The following is an 18,838-nucleotide window of genomic DNA, read 5'->3' as shown; positions in this document are numbered from 1 at the left end:
GAAATTTACATCCTTTTTTCCCCCACAAATTGAGCTTTCTTTCGGTGGTATTTGATCGTCTGTGCGGTTTTTATTTTTTGCGCTATAAAAAAAAAAAGGCTGACAATTTTGAGGAAAAAAAAAACAATATTTTGGACTTTTTGCTATAAAACATGTCCAGTAAAAAAAAATTTAAAAATCGAATTTAGTCATAAATTTCTGCCAAAATGCATTCTGCGACATGTCTTTGCTGAAAAAAAAAAACCCAATACGTGTAAATTAATTGGTTTACGTGAAAGTTATAGCATTTACAAATGGCGGAAAAGATACTGGGATTTTTAGTTTTTTTTTATACTAATAATGGTGGCGATCAGCAACTTATGGCGGCGATCAGCAACTTATGGCGGGACTGCGACGGACATTCTGACATTGGGGGGTACTGACTTGGGGTCACTGACATCCCCAGTAACACCAATACAGTGATCAGTGCAAAAAAAAAAAACACTGACACTGTACTAATGGCACTGGGGAGGAAGGGGTTAACTTTATTTTGCAGGGAAGGGTTATCTGTGTGAGGGGAGTGTTTTACTAGGGGGCGGGGGTGTGTACTGAAGGGAACACCGCTGATCGGGAGAGGGAAACTCTTCTGTCCCGGTCAGCGTGTTCTTGAGCTGTCAGGGAAGTGACAGATAGCACAGCTACTGCAGCTGTGCTCTCTGTCACGGATTGCCGCCGATCGCCGGGTCATAGCCGGTAAGGACCGGCTGTGACCCGTGACTGACATTCGCGGCTGTGATCGGCGGGACAAGCAGGGCGGCGGTGCGCCTCGCGCGCGCCCTCTACCTGTTTACAAAACACACGTTTTAAAACGTGGTTTTGCCTGCCCGTGCTGCCCTGCAGCCGTATTTTTACAGTGGCAGGGCGGCAAGTGGTTAAGAAAACATCTTTTGCTTAACGAGCAAAGATCAGGTATGAATCACTTCTGCATGTGGCACCCCAATAGCCAGGTAAGCATTTGTGAGCTACAGTGCTCCGTCACAGTCTTCCACTTATTAGTGATAGTTTTATTCACCATACATATTGCTGATACTCACCATAATCAATCCATTACAGTTTTCTCCCCAAACATATTTGTGATATCTCTACTCACCATACATATTAGCAATGTCTATACTCGCCATAGAATCAACCTGTTCCAGTATATAGAGCCCTCATCATAGTCTTCTCACCATACATCTTAGTAATATCATTACTCACCATAGAATCAACCTGTTCCAGTACCTTCATAAATTGTTCAACAGATGTCTTTATTCTTTTATCAAGTTTACCAAGTGCTTCTGCTTGAAGATTCTTACTAAGAAACCCCTGTATGATAGAAAAAAAAAAGTATAAAAATTAAATAAGTGTAGAACCTTAAAAAGTAAACGCCAGCCAATGTGATGTACAAAGGTTCCTTCATGTAAAGGAACTCTGCAATAAGGAAAACATGGAGGCTGCAACTGCTGACCTCTCCTTCTGAAAATGCTTGCAGCCTGGCTGCCATGTTGATCATTTGACTTGTGCTATGAGTTACTAACCACGGAGAAGAAAAGTTCAGATAAGGAATTCTGACTAATCAAAATTTCTTGATTTACAAACTTGTACCAGGTCGGTGATTTAAAGCAGTGAATCCAGTGGGTCATAACAGCCAGGCAACTAGCATTTTCAGGAGCCAACATTTCATAACAGGTTTACTTAAAAAATATAGATTTACAGTATTTGTTTATGGGAATATAGTCAATAAAACATAGAAAGGTTAAAGCTGTAAACATGTTACTGTAAAAGCACTGTGCACTTTTAAAGTAGTAGCAAACGCTTACATATACCCAGCAAAGGGGCTGACCTTAGGTGATACACAGAGATTAAACAAATCTTTCCACAGAGGTTGTACTTGTCTATCTGCAGTCTTCACTTCTCTACATCAGTTCCATGTGCTGGGTTTATAAGGCCTGTTTGAGAGTTCAGAAAAAAGGGGCAGAGAGCTGAAATGACACACTGCAGAGCTCAGTGAGGAGAGAAGAGACATAACCCCCTTCACACAGCACACAGGAACAGAGCTGAGGCTGGTAATCACCTTCCCTGGCAACCTTTTTCCCCTTGGTGTCAAGAAAACATGTCAGGAGTGATTCAAGTTGATAGCAGAGGAATGAGGCAGCAGACAGAAATGACACTTAGTGCTTTTAACTAAGTACACACTATAGAGGGATATGCTTTATTCATATTTCATGTTTGAGGTTGACAACCACTTTAAATGTTTTGGTGTTTTAACTAGGTATTATTGTAGCTAGATTCCCTGAGTTGTTTGTTTGCAACCTTGTAATGATGTTGTGGCTGTATTTTGTAGTGTTATGGCGGATCAGTTCTCCTTTGTTCATGTATTGCTGCAGCTAGCATGTATCTATTTGCCAAAGGGCCAACATAACCTCCTGTTTCTGGTCACACAGAGTGTGTTGCCATCCTCTCTGTGTCACATCACAAATATGTGTTATATCATTTTAAACATTTTCTGTCTGCCTAGTGAATTCTCTGTGTGTCTGAATGCTCTTCTGCTTGTGTTTGTCAGATCTAATTACAGTGTAGCTCTTACATGCACTGGCACTAGACCGAAAGACCCTGGGATTGTGGGATATGTAGCTTCCTCATAGGAAAATGAAGTTCTCAGAGTACAGATAGACAACTAATAAACATATGTCATCGTCAACAGTGAAGGACACCACATCCCAATATATATGACAAATCTGTATGTCCAAGAGAGGACAGAGTTCTGGCTGACTTACATGGGTACGAGCCACTCCCTGGAACACTAAGGCATGTACCTGGTTTAAACCCACTATCCCAAAGGGTAGAATGCTCACAGGGGGCATTTAACTACTAAGCCCTCAGCAGCGTTGGGACCATTATCATATACACACAGTAAAAAATGAGAATTTTTGTTGGTTCCTGTGATGTCTGCCCCGCTGATGCCCCATGGAAAATTTTTGGGAGCTAGGGGTCTCCCCATATTGATGAGCTATTGTAATACATATTATGCGTCCTACTTCTGAAGAAACAATGAGCCAAACGCGTTGAGAAAGGCCTCATCCTCATATACACAGTACACATCTAAGCTGTATATATTGTATTTAAGGTTCTGTGAGGCTATAAGATGTTTTGCCCCTTTGATTAAATATGCAGAGCTGTGTATGGGTCAGACTGAGACTGAGATGCACGTAACACATGTTTTTATGAACAAATTATTTTAAATTACATGTTTTCTTTGGATTAATAAAAAATTCATGTTACATGGACTCTGTACAATTTCTTGAAGTGAAAACACCAATAAAAGTTCCTCACGTTTTTTGTGTCCTCTCTTGGGCATACACATTTTTCAGAATATAGATAGAGGTCACAGCAATGTGAAGATTTACTCTGCTATAGATCAACAGTGTTTTTTAGAAAAGCGCCACACCCTAAATCTCTAAAGCAGCAAATTCCACTTCAAAAAATCACAAATTAATTTTTTGTTCAAACAAATAAATAAATAAAAGTGCGGGCGGTATAAATTACATTGGGTCGACGTTTGCATCCAGACCGCTCCGTGAGGACGTCGTTGGTGACGAAATGCGTAGGGCGTGGCTTACTGGATGCTATCGTCTGAGATAGTCTCTGCAATCTAAAGGGAGGTGATTCGTTCGTGTACCGCTGCCTAAACTAATGCTTGTAACACTGGTGTCGGTGCAGACACCTCACTTGTGAGTTTTATTCGTTCATTAAAAATTTATTACATGTGTGAAACTTGCTGCACCATGATTTTGTTCTTTTACCTTTTAAACATGGTCCCAATGGTATGGAGGTGTATGAAAGAAAGATGAGCTGTATCCCTGGAAATTTCCTGTATCCTTGAATGGTGGCTATTTATCTGAGGAGAGTTCGGTTATTTTGCACAGCTTTGTATTCAGGAACTTGGACTGTTATATATTGCCCCAGAGCAAAAGGTGCTTGTTGTGAGTCCAATTGTTCAGCATTTAGCTCTGGTGAGTGATTCAACATTTTTTGGTGGTGGCTTCAACACAGTATGGACATTATTTGAAGACTTTTGATTTTGAATATTTAATGATTTATGAATAATTTTTTATATATATTTTTTCACATTTAGCGCATTCCTTTTATTTATTTACTCTGCTATAGGCTGTGCATACAGGCCAACAAATTACACAGTGAAACTGCATGATCAATGCACACTTTATGCAGGTGAGAAACACAAGGTTCAGGAAGGAATGTTTTTAATGTTTTTAACCTTAGTACTCAATAAAAATTCAGCCACTTATGACTTACAGTGCCTTGAAAAACTATTTATACCCCTTGACAATTTCCACATTTTGTCATGTTACAACCAAAAATGTATATGTATTTTTTGGGGATTTTATGTGATAGACCAACACAAAGTGGCACATAATTGTAAAGTGGAAAGAAAATAATAAATGGTTTTCAAAACGTTTTACAAATAAATATCCGAAAAGTGTGGCGTGCATTGTATTCAGCCCCTTTACTCTGATACCCCTAACTAAATCTAGTGGAACCAATGCCTTCAAAAGTCATCTAATTAGTAAATAGAGTCCACCTGTGTGTAATTTACCTCAATATAAATACAGCTGTTCTGTGAAGACCTCAGAACATTATTGAACAAACAGCATCATGAAGGGCAATGAACACACCAGACAGGTCAAGGCTAAAGTGGTGGAGAGGTTTAAAGCAGGGTTAGGTTATAAAAAAAAATCATCCCAAGCTTTGAACATCTCACGAGCACTGTTCAATCCATCATCCGATAATGGAAAGAGTATGGCACAACTGCAAACCTACCAAGACATGGCCGTCCACCTAAACGGACAGGCCAGGCAAGGAGAGCATTAATCAGAGAAGCAGCCAAGAGGTCCATGGGAACTCTGGAGGAGCTGCAGAGATCCACAGCTCAGGTGGGAGAATCTCTCCACAGAACAATTATTAGTCGTGCACTCCACAAATCTGGCCTTTATGGAAGAGTGGCAAGAAGAAAGCCATAAGAAGTCCTGTTTCCAGTTTGCAAGAAGCCATGTGGGGGACACAGCAAACATGTGGAAGAAGGTGCTCTGCTCGGATGAGACCAAATTTGAACTTTTTGGCCTAAAAGCAAAACGCTATGTGTGACGGAAAACTAACACTGCACACCACCCTGAACACACCATCCCCACCGCGAAACGGTGGTGGCAGCATCATGTTGTGGGGATGTTTTTTTTCAGCAGGGACAGGGAAGCTGATCAGAATTGATGGGAAGATGGATGCACCCAAAAACAGTGAAATCTTAGAAGAAAACCTGTTAGAGCCTGCAAAAGACTTGAGACTGGGGTGGAGGTTCACCCTCCAGCAGGACAACGACCCTAAACATACAGCCAGAGCTACAATGGAATGCTTTACATCAAAGCATCTTCATGTGTTAGAATGGCCCAATCAAAGTCCAGAGCTGAATCCAATTGAGAATCTGTGGCAAGACTTGAAAATTGCTATTCACAGACGTTCTCCATCCAATCTGACAGAGCTTGAGCTATTTGGCAAAGAAGAATGGGCAAAAATATCACTCTCTACATGTGCAAAGCTGGTAGAAACATCCCCAAAAAGACTTGCAGCTGTAATTGCAGAAAAAGGTGGTTCTACAAAGTATTGACTCGAGGGCTGAATACAAATGCACATTTTTCAGATATTTATTTGTAAAAAATTTTAAAACCATTTATCATTTTCCTTCCTCTTCACAATTATGTGCCACTTTGTGTTGGTCTATCACATAAAATCCCAATAAAATACATTTACCTTTTTGGATGTAACATGACAAAATGTGGATAATGTCAAGGTGTATGAATGCTTTTTTAAGGCACTGTATATTAGTCAAAACTTATGAATAAATTCCCTTTTTATTTTTACAAAAAACAGTTGTATAAAAGCATCACTTATCTGCATGGGAAGCCCTCAAATCTGGAGGAATTCCATATAAAATACAAACTTCATAAACACTACTCCTATGATGCAATGTGTAGTTTAAAAGCAGCCAAAATTTGCCTACATATTATGCCCAGGTTGAGGAAGGTGGAGGGAGGTGAAGATCTCAGGCATACAGCAGAACCTTTTCTTACAAATAAAGATATGTTCATGATTTCTGTTCTTTGAAAGTTATGTTAGTTTTACTTTTACGGCACCTACCACGCTCTTTGTCAAGACAACTGAGGGAATTAATGAAGAGTGGTGCAAGTTTTCTTCTAAACTGAGAATCCAAAGCAGATCCTATTCCTAATTAATGTTTACCAGCAGACAGTTCACAACCTGTGTGCCAGGTCAAATACGATGAGGATCTGTGGCAGTTTTCTACACTGAAAACTGCCTTAATCCCTCTGTTAAAAAGCCATCGAACGCATGCCAGTTTCAATTTCACTCTGAAATATAAACTGGCACAGGTGGCATAGATAGACCTGAAACAAGTCTGCTTTGTAAATGTGGTGCATGTCACTCACGCCAGTTTCCCACGTCACACAGCATGGGGCTTTGTTAACTACACGAAATATGTTTGTAAGTATATCTTCGCCCAAGAATGGCGACACTGAACTGAAAATACTACATTACTGAGAAGTGTTTTTTTTTTCTTTTTTACCAATGCATTCTTTATCTGATACCTACAAAATGGTGCATGGTGTCTCTGGTTAACAGGTACACTTTAACTCCACACCAGGCAGAACATACAAGGTGTAATAAAATAGGAGTCTCACAGGGCTACAAAGCTGAAATTAACACAAAACTAACAAATGCACAGATTATACCTTCTGAATTCCTGAGAGCTCTTTGTTAACATCTTCCAATTTACTTGCTATTTGTTCAACTGATTTTTCCAAATCTTTTAGTTTCTTTAATTCTGACTCCTCTTCTGGGCAGTTCTGTTAAATTAGAAAGGTATAATATGTATGACTGTAACATCATGTAACATAACAAATGTTATACACAGTGGAAACGATGCAGCAAATGGGAAATAAGGGAGATCAAAAAAAGAGCTTCCCCCATCCTCTGGAACTCTCTACCCCAATTTATCAGACTATCACCTACTCTGCTCACTTTTAGGCGATCTCTGAAAACCTATCTCTTCAGGGAAGCCTATCCTGCCCTCAGCTAATACTGAAATCTTCTACTCTTCCAACCAGTCCATCCCCCACAGTTACTACCTTTTGTACCACTAGCCCCTCCCTCCTAGATTGTAAGCTCCAAGGAGCAGGGCCCTCCTAACCCTCTTCTATTGAACTGTATAGCTACTGTATTGTCTCCCGTTATATTGTAAAGCGATGAGCAAACTGTTGGCGCCATATAAATCCTGTATAATAATAGTATACACTTATTGCAATTTTTAAAATGTTTTATTGGATGTGCTTTATAGTAGAAAGTAAAAGATATCTATATATTTTTTTAATTTCAGTCTTTTTTTCATTTATATAATAAAAAATAAAAAACACCCAGTGGTGATCAAATACCTCCAAAAGAAAGCTCTTTTTTGTGAAAAACAAATCATATAAAATTTAATTTGGGTACAGCATTACATGACCAAGCAATTACCAATTAAAGCAGCGCAGTGCCGAAGAGCAAAAAAAAATGCCAGATAGTCATGAAGGGGGTAAAATCTTACAGAGCTTAACCTCCCTAGCGGTCTGATTATGTTCATATTTCTGTGCTCAAAGCGGTACATTTTTTTGCATGGAAATATGTATTTTTTTTATTGTAGGCCTGTAATTTTTAGTAATAACTCACTGAAATCTGTCCGAACAAGAGTCTAGTAAACATCCCGTGTAGGATAAAATTTGAAACACGAAATCCTAAATTATAATTTAATAAATATTCATAAAAAATAATAATATAATAATAAATTTAATTCAATAATATAATCAAAGCAAAAACACTGAAATTTGAAATATAGCGCCAAGTTCGCACATCACTGAGCAAAGTCACAAAATCGTTTTCAGTGTCTGATGACGAATTTCCCCCACAAATCATTATCACTCAATTCTGCAAGTGATTCTGATTTACTATCGCTGTTCTCTAGCTGGTCTAAAACCGATTTTGACCTAAAGGGACGCTTTTTGGACGCCATGGACGTTTCTCAGTTTCCAGGCAGAAAGAACAGTAAAAATGCAGGCAGGGCACAGGACAAAGCACTTGGGACAAAATGTATGTGAAATGGTTTGATACAGGAATGTTTTACTATGTGATTTTAGTGTATTTAGTGAATGTCACTTTTTGTCATTTTCAAATTTCCCGCCAGTTCCGTCCCCCGTACGTCCCGACGTCGCAGGGGATGGAACCCAGAAGACGGATGCAGGCATCCACCGGATTACATTGCCGGGGACACTGCAGGAAGGACATCGCGGGAGCGCAGGACAAGGTAAGTCAAGAACAGATGCCGGAGCAGCACCGCATGGTAAGCCCAAGTGTAGCTCGGGGTTACCGCTTTTGGTACTGAAACTTTACCCTGAGCTACACTCGGGAATACCTCCAGGGAGGTTAAGTGGTTAAAATCTGAAAAAATACATGTTATTTTTGCCATTTAAAATGCATCAGTTCAAATATTACCTTCTTCCCAATCAGCATTATTTTACAACCATTTTGTACCCCTAGGGCTGATAAAGTCTGTTCCATCTCCTTAAGGGATTTTCCTAGATTAAAAAATAAAAAAAACAACAATAAACAATACAGAAGCGTGACACTGCCCATAACCATAACGGTATGTTATCTTTACTATGTGGTGTATTTACAGTACTATATTATGGTAACATTTATTTCCTTCTTTGTAAACTAAATACTCTAAAAAGGTGAACACTCATCTTGGCTGCCATCAATTGTGAGGCTGAAGAGGAAGTAGTACGGTAGTCAAAACCTTTAATAAAATGTAACAATAAAGTGAAAAAATAACATTACATTTATGCTGAAGCCAGGGCTACATGGGAAATGTAATCTATATGCTATATACCTACATACTGGCAGTTATCTCATTAACACCGCATTCATTTCAGGGTGCTGCACATGAGGCAACTGCCAACGAGTAGTTGGGTCTCCCAGTAGCAGAGACATTCAATCACCAGTGTAGTCACAGCCTTAGGCTGGCCATACGTGGATCAACTGAACGGATTCCCCCATCCACACCAGCAAAGGTGGATGGGGGAATCCTCCCAGCTGTGTTATTGTACTCTGACAGCAGGACTCCTCCACTGTCTGAATACACTGATCTGTGCTGCAGCACTGATCATAGGAACATTTTTCAACAAGCCGGTTTGAGAGGTTAATCGTTAGATCGGCTTGAACATGAACAGCCATAGGTGGATCGAACTTTGTCCCATCCCTGCTGAGCCAGCCAAATTTTAATCCAACTATGGCCAGCTTTAATTTATGTTATGCAATATATAATCATTTGTATTCCCTTCTTCTTTATCTCTATACACAAACTTAATGCAGGGATACAGTTTAAAAACCCCTCCTGCTAGCTGTAATAATATTTGTGAATAAACATACCAAACATCAAATGAGAACCTGAGCTTCAGTACTACTTGGCCTTGAAGTGCACTGTTCATGCAATGTTTTCTTTTGATTCACTCAGTAGTGAAGACTGCCATCTACAGGGTATAGCACTGGCTAAATCACTTTGGACTGCCATCTACAGGGTATAGCACTGGCTAAATCACTTTGGACTGCCATCTACAGGGTATAGCACTGGCTAAATCACTTTGGACTGCCATCTACAGGGTATAGCACTGGCTAAATCACTTTGGACTGCCATCTACAGGGTATAGCACTGGCTAAATCACTTTGGACTGCCATCTACAGGGTATAGCACTGGCTAAATCATTTTGGGCAAACTGGCTGGGTTGAGATAGAAAACGGAATTAACTGGCTTCCTAGCACACATGCTTTCTACTTAAAACCAACCAATTTGCCCAAAGTGATTTAGCCAGTGCTATACCCTGTAGATGGCAGTCCAAAGTGATTTAGCCAGTGCTATACCCTGTAGATGGCAGTCCAAAGTGATTTAGCCAGTGCTATACCCTGTAGATGGCAGTCCAAAGTGATTTAGCCAGTGCTATACCCTGTAGATGGCAGTCCAAAGTGATTTAGCCAGTGCTATACCCTGTAGATGGCAGTCCAAAGTGATTTAGCCAGTGCTATACCCTGTAGATGGCAGTCTTTACTACTGGGAGAATCAAAAGAAAACAGTTTCAGAAGACGAATTAAGCTAATAAATTAGATTTATGCAGGCCATAGATGGGTCGAAAATCGGCCGATTTTTCGGCCGAAAATAAAATCGGCCGATTTTCGGATCGTTAGTGGGTTAATTGTTCGGCCGTTTTTCGGTATTTTGGCAGATTTTTTTTTATCGGTAAAGTTGGAAAAAGATTGGCCGATTTTGCCGATCGCCCGATTTTCGCGGCAATTATGGGCAAATCGGCCGATCTTTTTACCAATAAAAAATCTGCGCATGAGCAGTGACCTGCAAGAGGAAGACAAAAAGAAGTCGAGGATGAAGAAGAAGAGGAGGATGAAGAAGAAGAAGAGGATGAAGAAGAGGATGAAGAAGAAGAAGAGGATGAAAAAGAGGAAGAGGAAGAAGAAGAGGTGGAAGAAGAAGAGTAAGAAGAAGAAGAGGATGAAGAAGAAGAGGATGAAGAAGAAGAGGATGAAGAAGAAGAGGATGAAGAAGAGGATGAAGAAGAAGAATTCCAGTCCGGCAAAAAGTGTCCCTGCAGAGAGCTCCACTATTTCTTTGACAGTTCCTTGACATTTATAGCGGTTGCAACAATGTATCTATTTGTTTCCGAATAAAAACATCTGTATCCGAAATGGATACAAATAGATACATTGTTGCAGCCGCTGTAAATGTCAAAGCACTGTCAAAGAAATAGTAAAGCTCTCTGCAGGGACACTTTTTGCCAGCTGTAGACAGGTTAAAAATCGGTCGATTTATTTTACCATTCCTGGTAATGTCGGCTGATTAAACGACCGATTTTTCGTTTTTTTAAAGAAAAATCGGCCGGTTTTCTCCCCATCTATGGCCTGCATTACTTTGTGCAACCAATTTGTCTCTTGAAAATCTGGGTCTGAGGACATATAGTTAACACAACTTGATCTGTCCATGCGACATAGAAATGTCTCTATAAAACACTACAGGCTTGCTGCTAGTAGATGGAGGAAATGTAACATGACAGACTAAAGAAGTTAATCAGAAACAGACTTGAGTGACAGAATGCGGTGGAGCTGTTCAACTTGGCACAGTTTTCAATGCTTCATGAGAATGGTAGCATTACAAGCAGATCCCTAATGCACTGAGAAAGTAAGTCCAGCATTATATAGGTTAGGCATATGCTTTGGGGTTAGATTTAGTTTAAAGTTTAGGCCCCCTTCACATGGGCCATCTGATCCTTGAGTCCATCCAGATCCCAAAAAAAAATTCAGTTTTTCTGACCTAAACATGGCAGATCTGGCGTAGTCTGATGAAAACGGACGGAGTAATATTAATCTGGAATGCTCCTATGACAAAAAACTGAATGAAATCCGTACTGCTCTGCTCCAATTCAGCAGCAATCTGTTCCCAGATCCTCTGCTGATCAGGCCAGACATGGCCTGCATGAAGGCAGCCCCAAGGTAAGAGTAAGATTTTAGATGTTAAATACTAGACTTAACATGAAGGGTTTAGGAATACATTTTCAAGGTTAGCTAAAGGACTATAGGTAACCTTTGTAGGTTCTAACTTCTCAAATCAGCCACCAGTCCTTATAAAACAGACACCTCCATTTGCCTGTGCACATATTTTAATCAGCTTCACTGCATCCCAGGATTCCCCAAGATCTGGGGCAGAAAAAACACAAGATTCCTGATTGTACATCTGCTCAGCTCAGCATTTTGTTGCCAACAGGTAGGGATGGGGTGATGGACCCTTAAGCAGTCATAGGAACTATTTTTTAGGATAAGGGTTCTATATCAATGAATAACAGCTGACCATTGTAATCACCCCTGTCAGTGATAAATGGCCTATCTCTACATTCTCCCAGAGACTTACTAACTGGATCAACAGGTGAAAATAAAAGGAAACACATGCAGCCACCACATCTAAGAATTTGTAAGCTGCAATATGTTATTTTTGTTTCTGGGTTTAATACCACTTAAGGCATCCATTATAGAGCCTGGGATACATTTGCGTCAGGAGGGATTAGTTTCATTGTCAAATTAAGGATAGAGGCCAGGAAACAAACTCCACACCCCAATACTGCTAGTGCAGCTTCTGCCAAACACTAAGGGGGGCGCTGTGGAGGTAAAATTGTGACACTACACACATCTGGATCGGCTACACTGAATTCCAATTACTAGCATTGCCTTTAAAAGTAGAAATTTTATAATGCGTCAAAAAGTAAAACCAATACAGTGCAGTAATGAAGATGGGCCAGTGGCTCTCTTAAGCTGACCATACACTCTCCGGTTACTTTATTAGGTATATCTGTTCAATTGCTTGGTAACACAAATTGCTAAATAGCCAATCACATGGCAGCAACTCAATGCACTCAATGCGTTTCCTGACCTCAGATCTCAATCCTAGACATGGTGAAGTTCAAACCGAGCATCAGAATGGGGAAGAAAGTGACTTTGAATGTGGCATGGTTGTTGGTGCCAGACAGGCTGGTCTGAGTATTTATAAAAACTGCTGATATACTGGGATTTTCATGCACAACCATCTCTAGGGTTTACAGAGGATGGTCAGAAAAAGAGAAAATATCCCGTGAGCGGCAGTTGTGTGGACGAAAATGCCTTGCTGATGTCAGAGGTCAGAGGAGAATGAGCAGACTGGTTTGAGATGACAGAAAGGCAACAGTAACTCAAATACCCACTCGTTACAACCAAGGTATGCATCTCTGAACGAACACCACGTCAAACCTTGAAGCAGATGGGCTACAGCAGCAGAAGACCACACCAGGTGCCACTGTACCCATCTTCTGATGGCTGCTTCCAGTAGAATAATGCACCATATCGCAAAGCTTAAATCATCTCAAACTGGTTTCTTGAACATGACAATGAGTTCACTGTACTCCAATGGTCTCCACAGTCACCAGATCTCAATCCAATAGAACACCTTTGGGATGTGGTGGAACGGGACATTTGCATCATGAATGTGCAGCCCACAAATCTGCAGCAACTGTGTGATGCTATGATGTCAATATGGACCAAAGTCTCTGAAGAATGTTTCCAACACCTTGTTGAATCTATGCCACGAAGAATTAGGAAAGTTCTGAAGGCAAAAGGGGGTCCAACATGGTACTAGCAAGGTGTACTTAATAGAGTGGCAGGTGAGTGTATGTTACAAATTGATTGTGCAATCATCTTTTGCTATTAAGTGCGTCTACCTGACTGGATACTAATGAAATTGACTTTTGTGTAGGCCCGAGCAAGACATATTTTAGAGTGGTGTACACCTACATGCAAAGCGATGTGAAGCCCGCAGAACCCCTGGTTGGTGGATGCTTGGGACTCACACAGACTGCACCCAGCATCAGGTCTAGGTGTGATTATACCGCAAGCAACCCCTATAAGTCTGTCATCATACATTAGTGCCAGAAAAACAAAATCTCGATGTTACCTTTGTAAATGAGTCTCTGTGATGCAAGGGGTACACCAGTGACTTTCTCCACAATCGATGCCAAGTCTTGAAGAATTGGATCATCATGTTCTTCCTGGGGAACCACCTGCAGTTTGTGCTTCTCACTTCCTGTAACACAGACAGCATTCACTTTTGTGATGGTGAAGGTGAGCAGTAACAGCTAGGCCTCTCTTAGCAACGTCCTAGAAGTTTTCCCGTCAGGCTTCATGTGATACGTAAATGGCCTACCTTTAGCAAGGGCATTATTCAACTTTGGGTAACACTGCACAGTTTGTTCTTATCTACAGACACCCCATATCTGAATAGGCAGTTTTTCTGGTAAAGGTGAACTAACCCTTTAAATAAGCTAAATACATTCCAAGTACATCAAAACCAAAGATGTTCAGCCTCTTACAGTTGGTTTTCTTTCCAATGCAGTCGCAGCCGAAGTAGAAAAACCTGTCCGCCATCGACAGCTGGAAAGTGGGACACTTGCTCTGCGTGGGCAAGCTGTGACCTCTTTGCCGAGATCTGACAAGCTTGAGCTTTCAATTAGCAGGGAGATTGAGCTTTGCTAGTTGCAGAATTCTAGGTGTGACTCAGTAGGAGCTGTGTCTGACTGCTGCAGTGAGACTACTGCTTCCTCACAGGGAGCAAAAGTCCTTTTCTCTAGTAAGCTGGAAGGAGGCAGGCTTTTCTACTCAGGCTGTGGGTGCTTTAGAAAGAAAATGAACTGTAAGACATTTTGTTCTGATGCAACTGGAATGTAACCATTTTCAGGTAAAAGCTCAATCGGGCTTTAATGCAGTCTTAACAGACTACTAAAAATTTGGAAGTATACAGGTGCAAAACAGGTTTTGTCACTGTGTACTAAATTCAATCTGAATGCTGATGCATGCAAGTGGTATCTTCTGATGCTATTTGGTAGGGCTGCAGGCTGTGTGCTTCAACACAAACATATAGCTCAAAAGCCTAGGACAACATGCCCCTCAACCTGTTCCCACCTCCTCTCAGTTAATGGACAGCTGATGGGGATTGCACTTTCCCTTGTGATCTAGTGGTCATTTTGGGGAGGCTGTGTCAAAAAGTCTAGAATCAGCACCAGTGAAGATTTAGCCTGGGTTCACACTTTTGCGGTGCGGCATATCGCATGTGATTTGTACAGGAACCAGGGTGGATAAAAATCAATGATTTTTTTTTAAAAATCAAAAAAAAATCAGATTTTTTTTAATTAAATCAGATTTTTTTTATTTAAATCAGATTTTTTAAAACAAAATGCTTTTTGAGGAAAATATATTACCATCCAAAGGTTATTCCATCATGAAATAAAGATTCGTTTTTTAATTATGTAGAATAAGGCTGTATATGTTTAATTTTTTTGGTAAATAAATTCCATGAATCCATTCACAATGTCATGCTCTTCCAGAGGTTTTTGTAAGATTATTGGGCAGTTTCTCTGCCTACAAGATATTATCACAGATGATTGGTTTACTTTTGCAGTTCTCAAAACTGAATTTGACTCAGCGGAGATCACATGCCTCTTCTTCACAGCAAAAATGTTATAACATGAACAGAGTTAAGAAAAAGACCTTCATCCTAACTTCTACAAACCTATGAATACAGAATCAACCCCTTCACTGCTAAGTTTCAAGAAGTTCAGTGAATAGAATAGAAACAATATTTTTCTGATTGTTTGGAGTGGAATAGATCTGCACAAGAAGAAAGTGAAACTAAGTGTGAGGAGGAAGGGGCTGACAGTCTAAAGGGCTCGTTCACACTAGGCTGTTTTGCCAACGCTTGCCAAACGCCCCTATAGCGTTTGGCAAGCGTTGGTCCGGTGTTTGCGGAGCGTTTTTAACGCTCGGCAAACGCCGCATGCGCGGTTTAGCGGCGGTTGTTAGGCGTTTGCCGAGCGTTAATAACGCCCCACAAACGCCTATAATGCATTTGAGTGGTGTTACCGCTCCGCAAACGCCCCGCAACCGCGTCGCAACCGCACCGCAAACGCCGGCCGGTCGTTTGCGGAGCGGCACCATAGACGAGAATAGGAGGCTTCAAAGCCTCCTGACTCGACCAGAGGCGTCCGTTTTGCCGCGACGCGACGCAAACGCTTCTGTTAGAACAGCACCATGTGCTGTAATGTGCAGAGTTGGCAGAGGCGTTTGGGAAGCGGTAAAAACGCTTCCCAAAGCCTCTCTGCCGCCTGCACACAAGGCTAGTGTGAACGTAGCCTTAGTTTCTTAAATATATATATTTTGTTTAGCCAAATTAGTTAACAAACATGGATGTTTAAGCAAATCACATATGCTGGAATGTTATTGTTTCAGATGAATAAATCTATTTAAATTGTTATTATTAAGGTAATGATTATTTTTCTCCTTCCTAAGTACAACAGAAAAGTTGTCCAAATATGAATGATTAACCTATTAAACCGGGGATAAAAAAAACTATTCTAAAAATCTAAAAATCTTCATCTACTTGCATATTAAAGTTATACCAGCAAGAATTAGTCTTTATGTAGAAAACTAGGATTTAAATCAAGCCTTACTGACTAGTGATTTACATCGTGATTTAAATCAGTTTGATTTAAATCAAATCCACCCTGACAGGAACCACACCGCATTCCTGTGCAAAACATGCGAATTCTGTGCAGTGTATGGATCAAATCGCACCGCATCAAAAAGGTGCAGGACCCTTTTATTTGTCCACACTAGAATCGAATCACATGGGTATTCACACCTATGCGATTCGATTCTACACATCGCACCGCATTTTGCAGACCGATTTTGGGGTGTTGTTAACATACACACCCGCAGTGGTTTGCATGAACGGGGTGCGATTATGATGCGGTGTGGAATTCACACAGAAACCAGTGCGAATTCCGCACCGCATCAGTGTGAACCCAAGCTTAAAAAGGTAAGTGCTTGGGGAAATATCAACTATATAATATACTAGGAAATGTTTCCCTGGTAAATGAGAATGTACTAGTGTAAAAAACGTGGAAGGTTTAACATCTAACCACTTGCCTATCACCAAATGTCTTTAAATTACAAAAGTTGTGGATGGTTATTTCTTCAGCGCTATTTATAAACGCATGCCCATGCAAGGACACGTTTTTTCCAATGCGTGTTAACTCAGTGCACTGGTTTGGTGCAAGCCCTACATTTTTCTTTAACAAAGGGTTTTATTGACAAATGGCATACAGAGATACAGAACCAAATAACGAAAACATCAGAAAGACATATACAGCGTAGTACACCAAGTACAGCGGCCAGTCATGACAAAATATTAGAAATGACAATACACGTGTGGTGGATGCAGAGGAGCGAAGCCAAGTGTAGAAATGGTGTTCTGACATTTTTTAAATTCAAGCATAAAAACCAGTAACAACTTAAGAAATTTGGGGAATAACCCAAGGGCAGCAAGCCCTACCATATAAGAAAAGAATTGCATCACACGGAGTTACTGTGTTCATTTCACCCTAAAGCCAATTTAACGATGATAAGCTAAGACAAAGAAATACTTTGTAGTAAAAAAGAAGCAGCAGGAAAAATTAGAAGAAAGCCAGAAAAGAGAAGGAAGGGAAAAAGAGAATGAAAGAACAGTACCGTAGTACGGTGATCTGCACTATGGTGGAAAAGTGCAGTTATAACCTACATGTGTCACAAGTAAGTTGCTAGAGTAGGGAAAGTTTACAATCAGGAGAGACACGACGACCCCAAGAAAAGTCAACAAGAAAAAGGGAAAAGAAAAAAAAGATGTATGGTCTCGGAGGGAAATGTGTTCATGAAATCACAATGTTAATAAGGTATGATCAAAACGTGAGGGGTATAGAAGAGGTATACAGGGTTTCCAAACTCGCAGGAACCGGTCGTGAGAATCAGAAAGCATAGACGTCAATTGCTTGTTGACCATGATATCTTTCATGTGTTTTTTTACCACTTCAAACTAAGAGCAGGAGTCTTCCACGCCTTCGCTATTGTAACCTTTGCGGCATTAAAAAGATGCGTTCTGCCCGCAAAAGTGATTCACTGGGTTTAAAAAGGAGGGGCCTCTCAAGGGTTCCTTTTTATGTTCGTGTTAAATATAGTATGTAAGAGTGCATAAACCCAGATGCATAATCTCATCACTTTAGGGTAAGACCACCAAATATGGGCCATTGTCCCTAGCTGAGGGCATCCCCAAAAGCAGGTCGGTGGGTATGGTGGAATGACTTTGGCCAAGTAAGTTGGTGTGTAGTACCAGCGATACATAACCTTACAGGCATTTTCCAGTATGGAGACATTTCTGGAGCATCTGGAGGCCATTTGAATCATCATCTGCCAGTCTTCAGGTGTCAAAGTCACTGACAGTTCACATTCCCAATGTTGTTGAAAAGAGCGTAAAGGAGGCGAAAAGGAGCATAGAGGAAACAATAGAAGAATATATAAATGATGATTACACCTGTCGAGTGCATGGGACCTACAGATGCTTTGGAAAGCTGATAGGAGAGAGGGGGCCGGATGAGGCCTAATCAAATTGTGGGCAAAGTGACAAAGTTGAAGGTAGCAAAATTGTTCCTGTAAAGGTATTCATGAGATGAACGAAGCGTGTCAAAGGTAACAATCCTGGTTGGGGAGAGCAAGGAGTGGACGTTTGAAAACCCAAGTTCTGTCCACCAGGAAAATTGACCTGGTTGGTCTAATCCAGGAGGAAACAACGGACATCGGAAGAGACGTAAGAGAGGCAAGTGAGGCAAAATCAAACCAGCAGAATATCTGATTGAATCCCAGAGCCTGAGAGTGTGCAACAAGGGCGATGGGAGCCACGGCAGAGAAGGCAAGGGAGTCGGATAAGAGTCAACCATATCGATTGTGGCCCATAGGAGCAAATGGAGAATCTCATGTAAATAGGAAATAGAAGCAAGGTTGGCTGCAAAATAGTAGGCTTGATGATTAGGGACCAAGAGGCCACCTTGAGCTTTGTGGGTGAACATTAATCGCTTGTTGAGGCAAGGCCAGGGACAACCCCAGATAAAACTAAGAATATTTTGCTTTTGGATTCGGAGTACATGGGGGGATATCAGGATTGGTAGAACTCTGAAAAAGTATAAGAGCTTAGGTAAGTATGTCATACGGATTGCATTGATTCTACCAAACCAGGATAACGGAAGATGGCTCCATGAGA

At 40.8% G+C, this 18,838-nt stretch overlaps 1 protein-coding gene across 2 annotated transcripts in view; it reads right to left on the bottom strand.

Moving 5' to 3' along the window:
* BAG1 (BAG cochaperone 1) overlaps positions 1 to 18,838 on the bottom strand; it is a 59,672-nt gene that overhangs the window by 11,167 nt on the left and 29,667 nt on the right. Inside the window, exons 2-5 of one of the 2 annotated variants that reach the window (XM_089689050.1) lie at positions 13,673 to 13,801; positions 8,629 to 8,711; positions 6,837 to 6,950; positions 1,237 to 1,344 (exon numbers count right to left, since the gene is read on the bottom strand). In XM_089689050.1, coding sequence (XP_089545176.1) covers positions 1,237 to 1,344; positions 6,837 to 6,950; positions 8,629 to 8,711; positions 13,673 to 13,801 — 434 coding nt within the window. The remainder of the gene's footprint in view (positions 1 to 1,236; positions 1,345 to 6,836; positions 6,951 to 8,628; positions 8,712 to 13,672; positions 13,802 to 18,838) is intronic. The other variant, XM_089689051.1, reaches the window with a different exon arrangement.

The sequence above is a fragment of the Staurois parvus genome, unplaced genomic scaffold, assembly GCF_062004578.1.
Source record: "Staurois parvus isolate SC_StPar_1 unplaced genomic scaffold, SC_StPar_1.0 ptg000468l, whole genome shotgun sequence".
In the NCBI taxonomy this organism is placed as follows: Eukaryota; Metazoa; Chordata; class Amphibia; order Anura; family Ranidae; genus Staurois; species Staurois parvus.
Note: the sequence above shows the minus strand (reverse complement) of the source record. Positions and strands in the feature narration are given on the sequence as shown.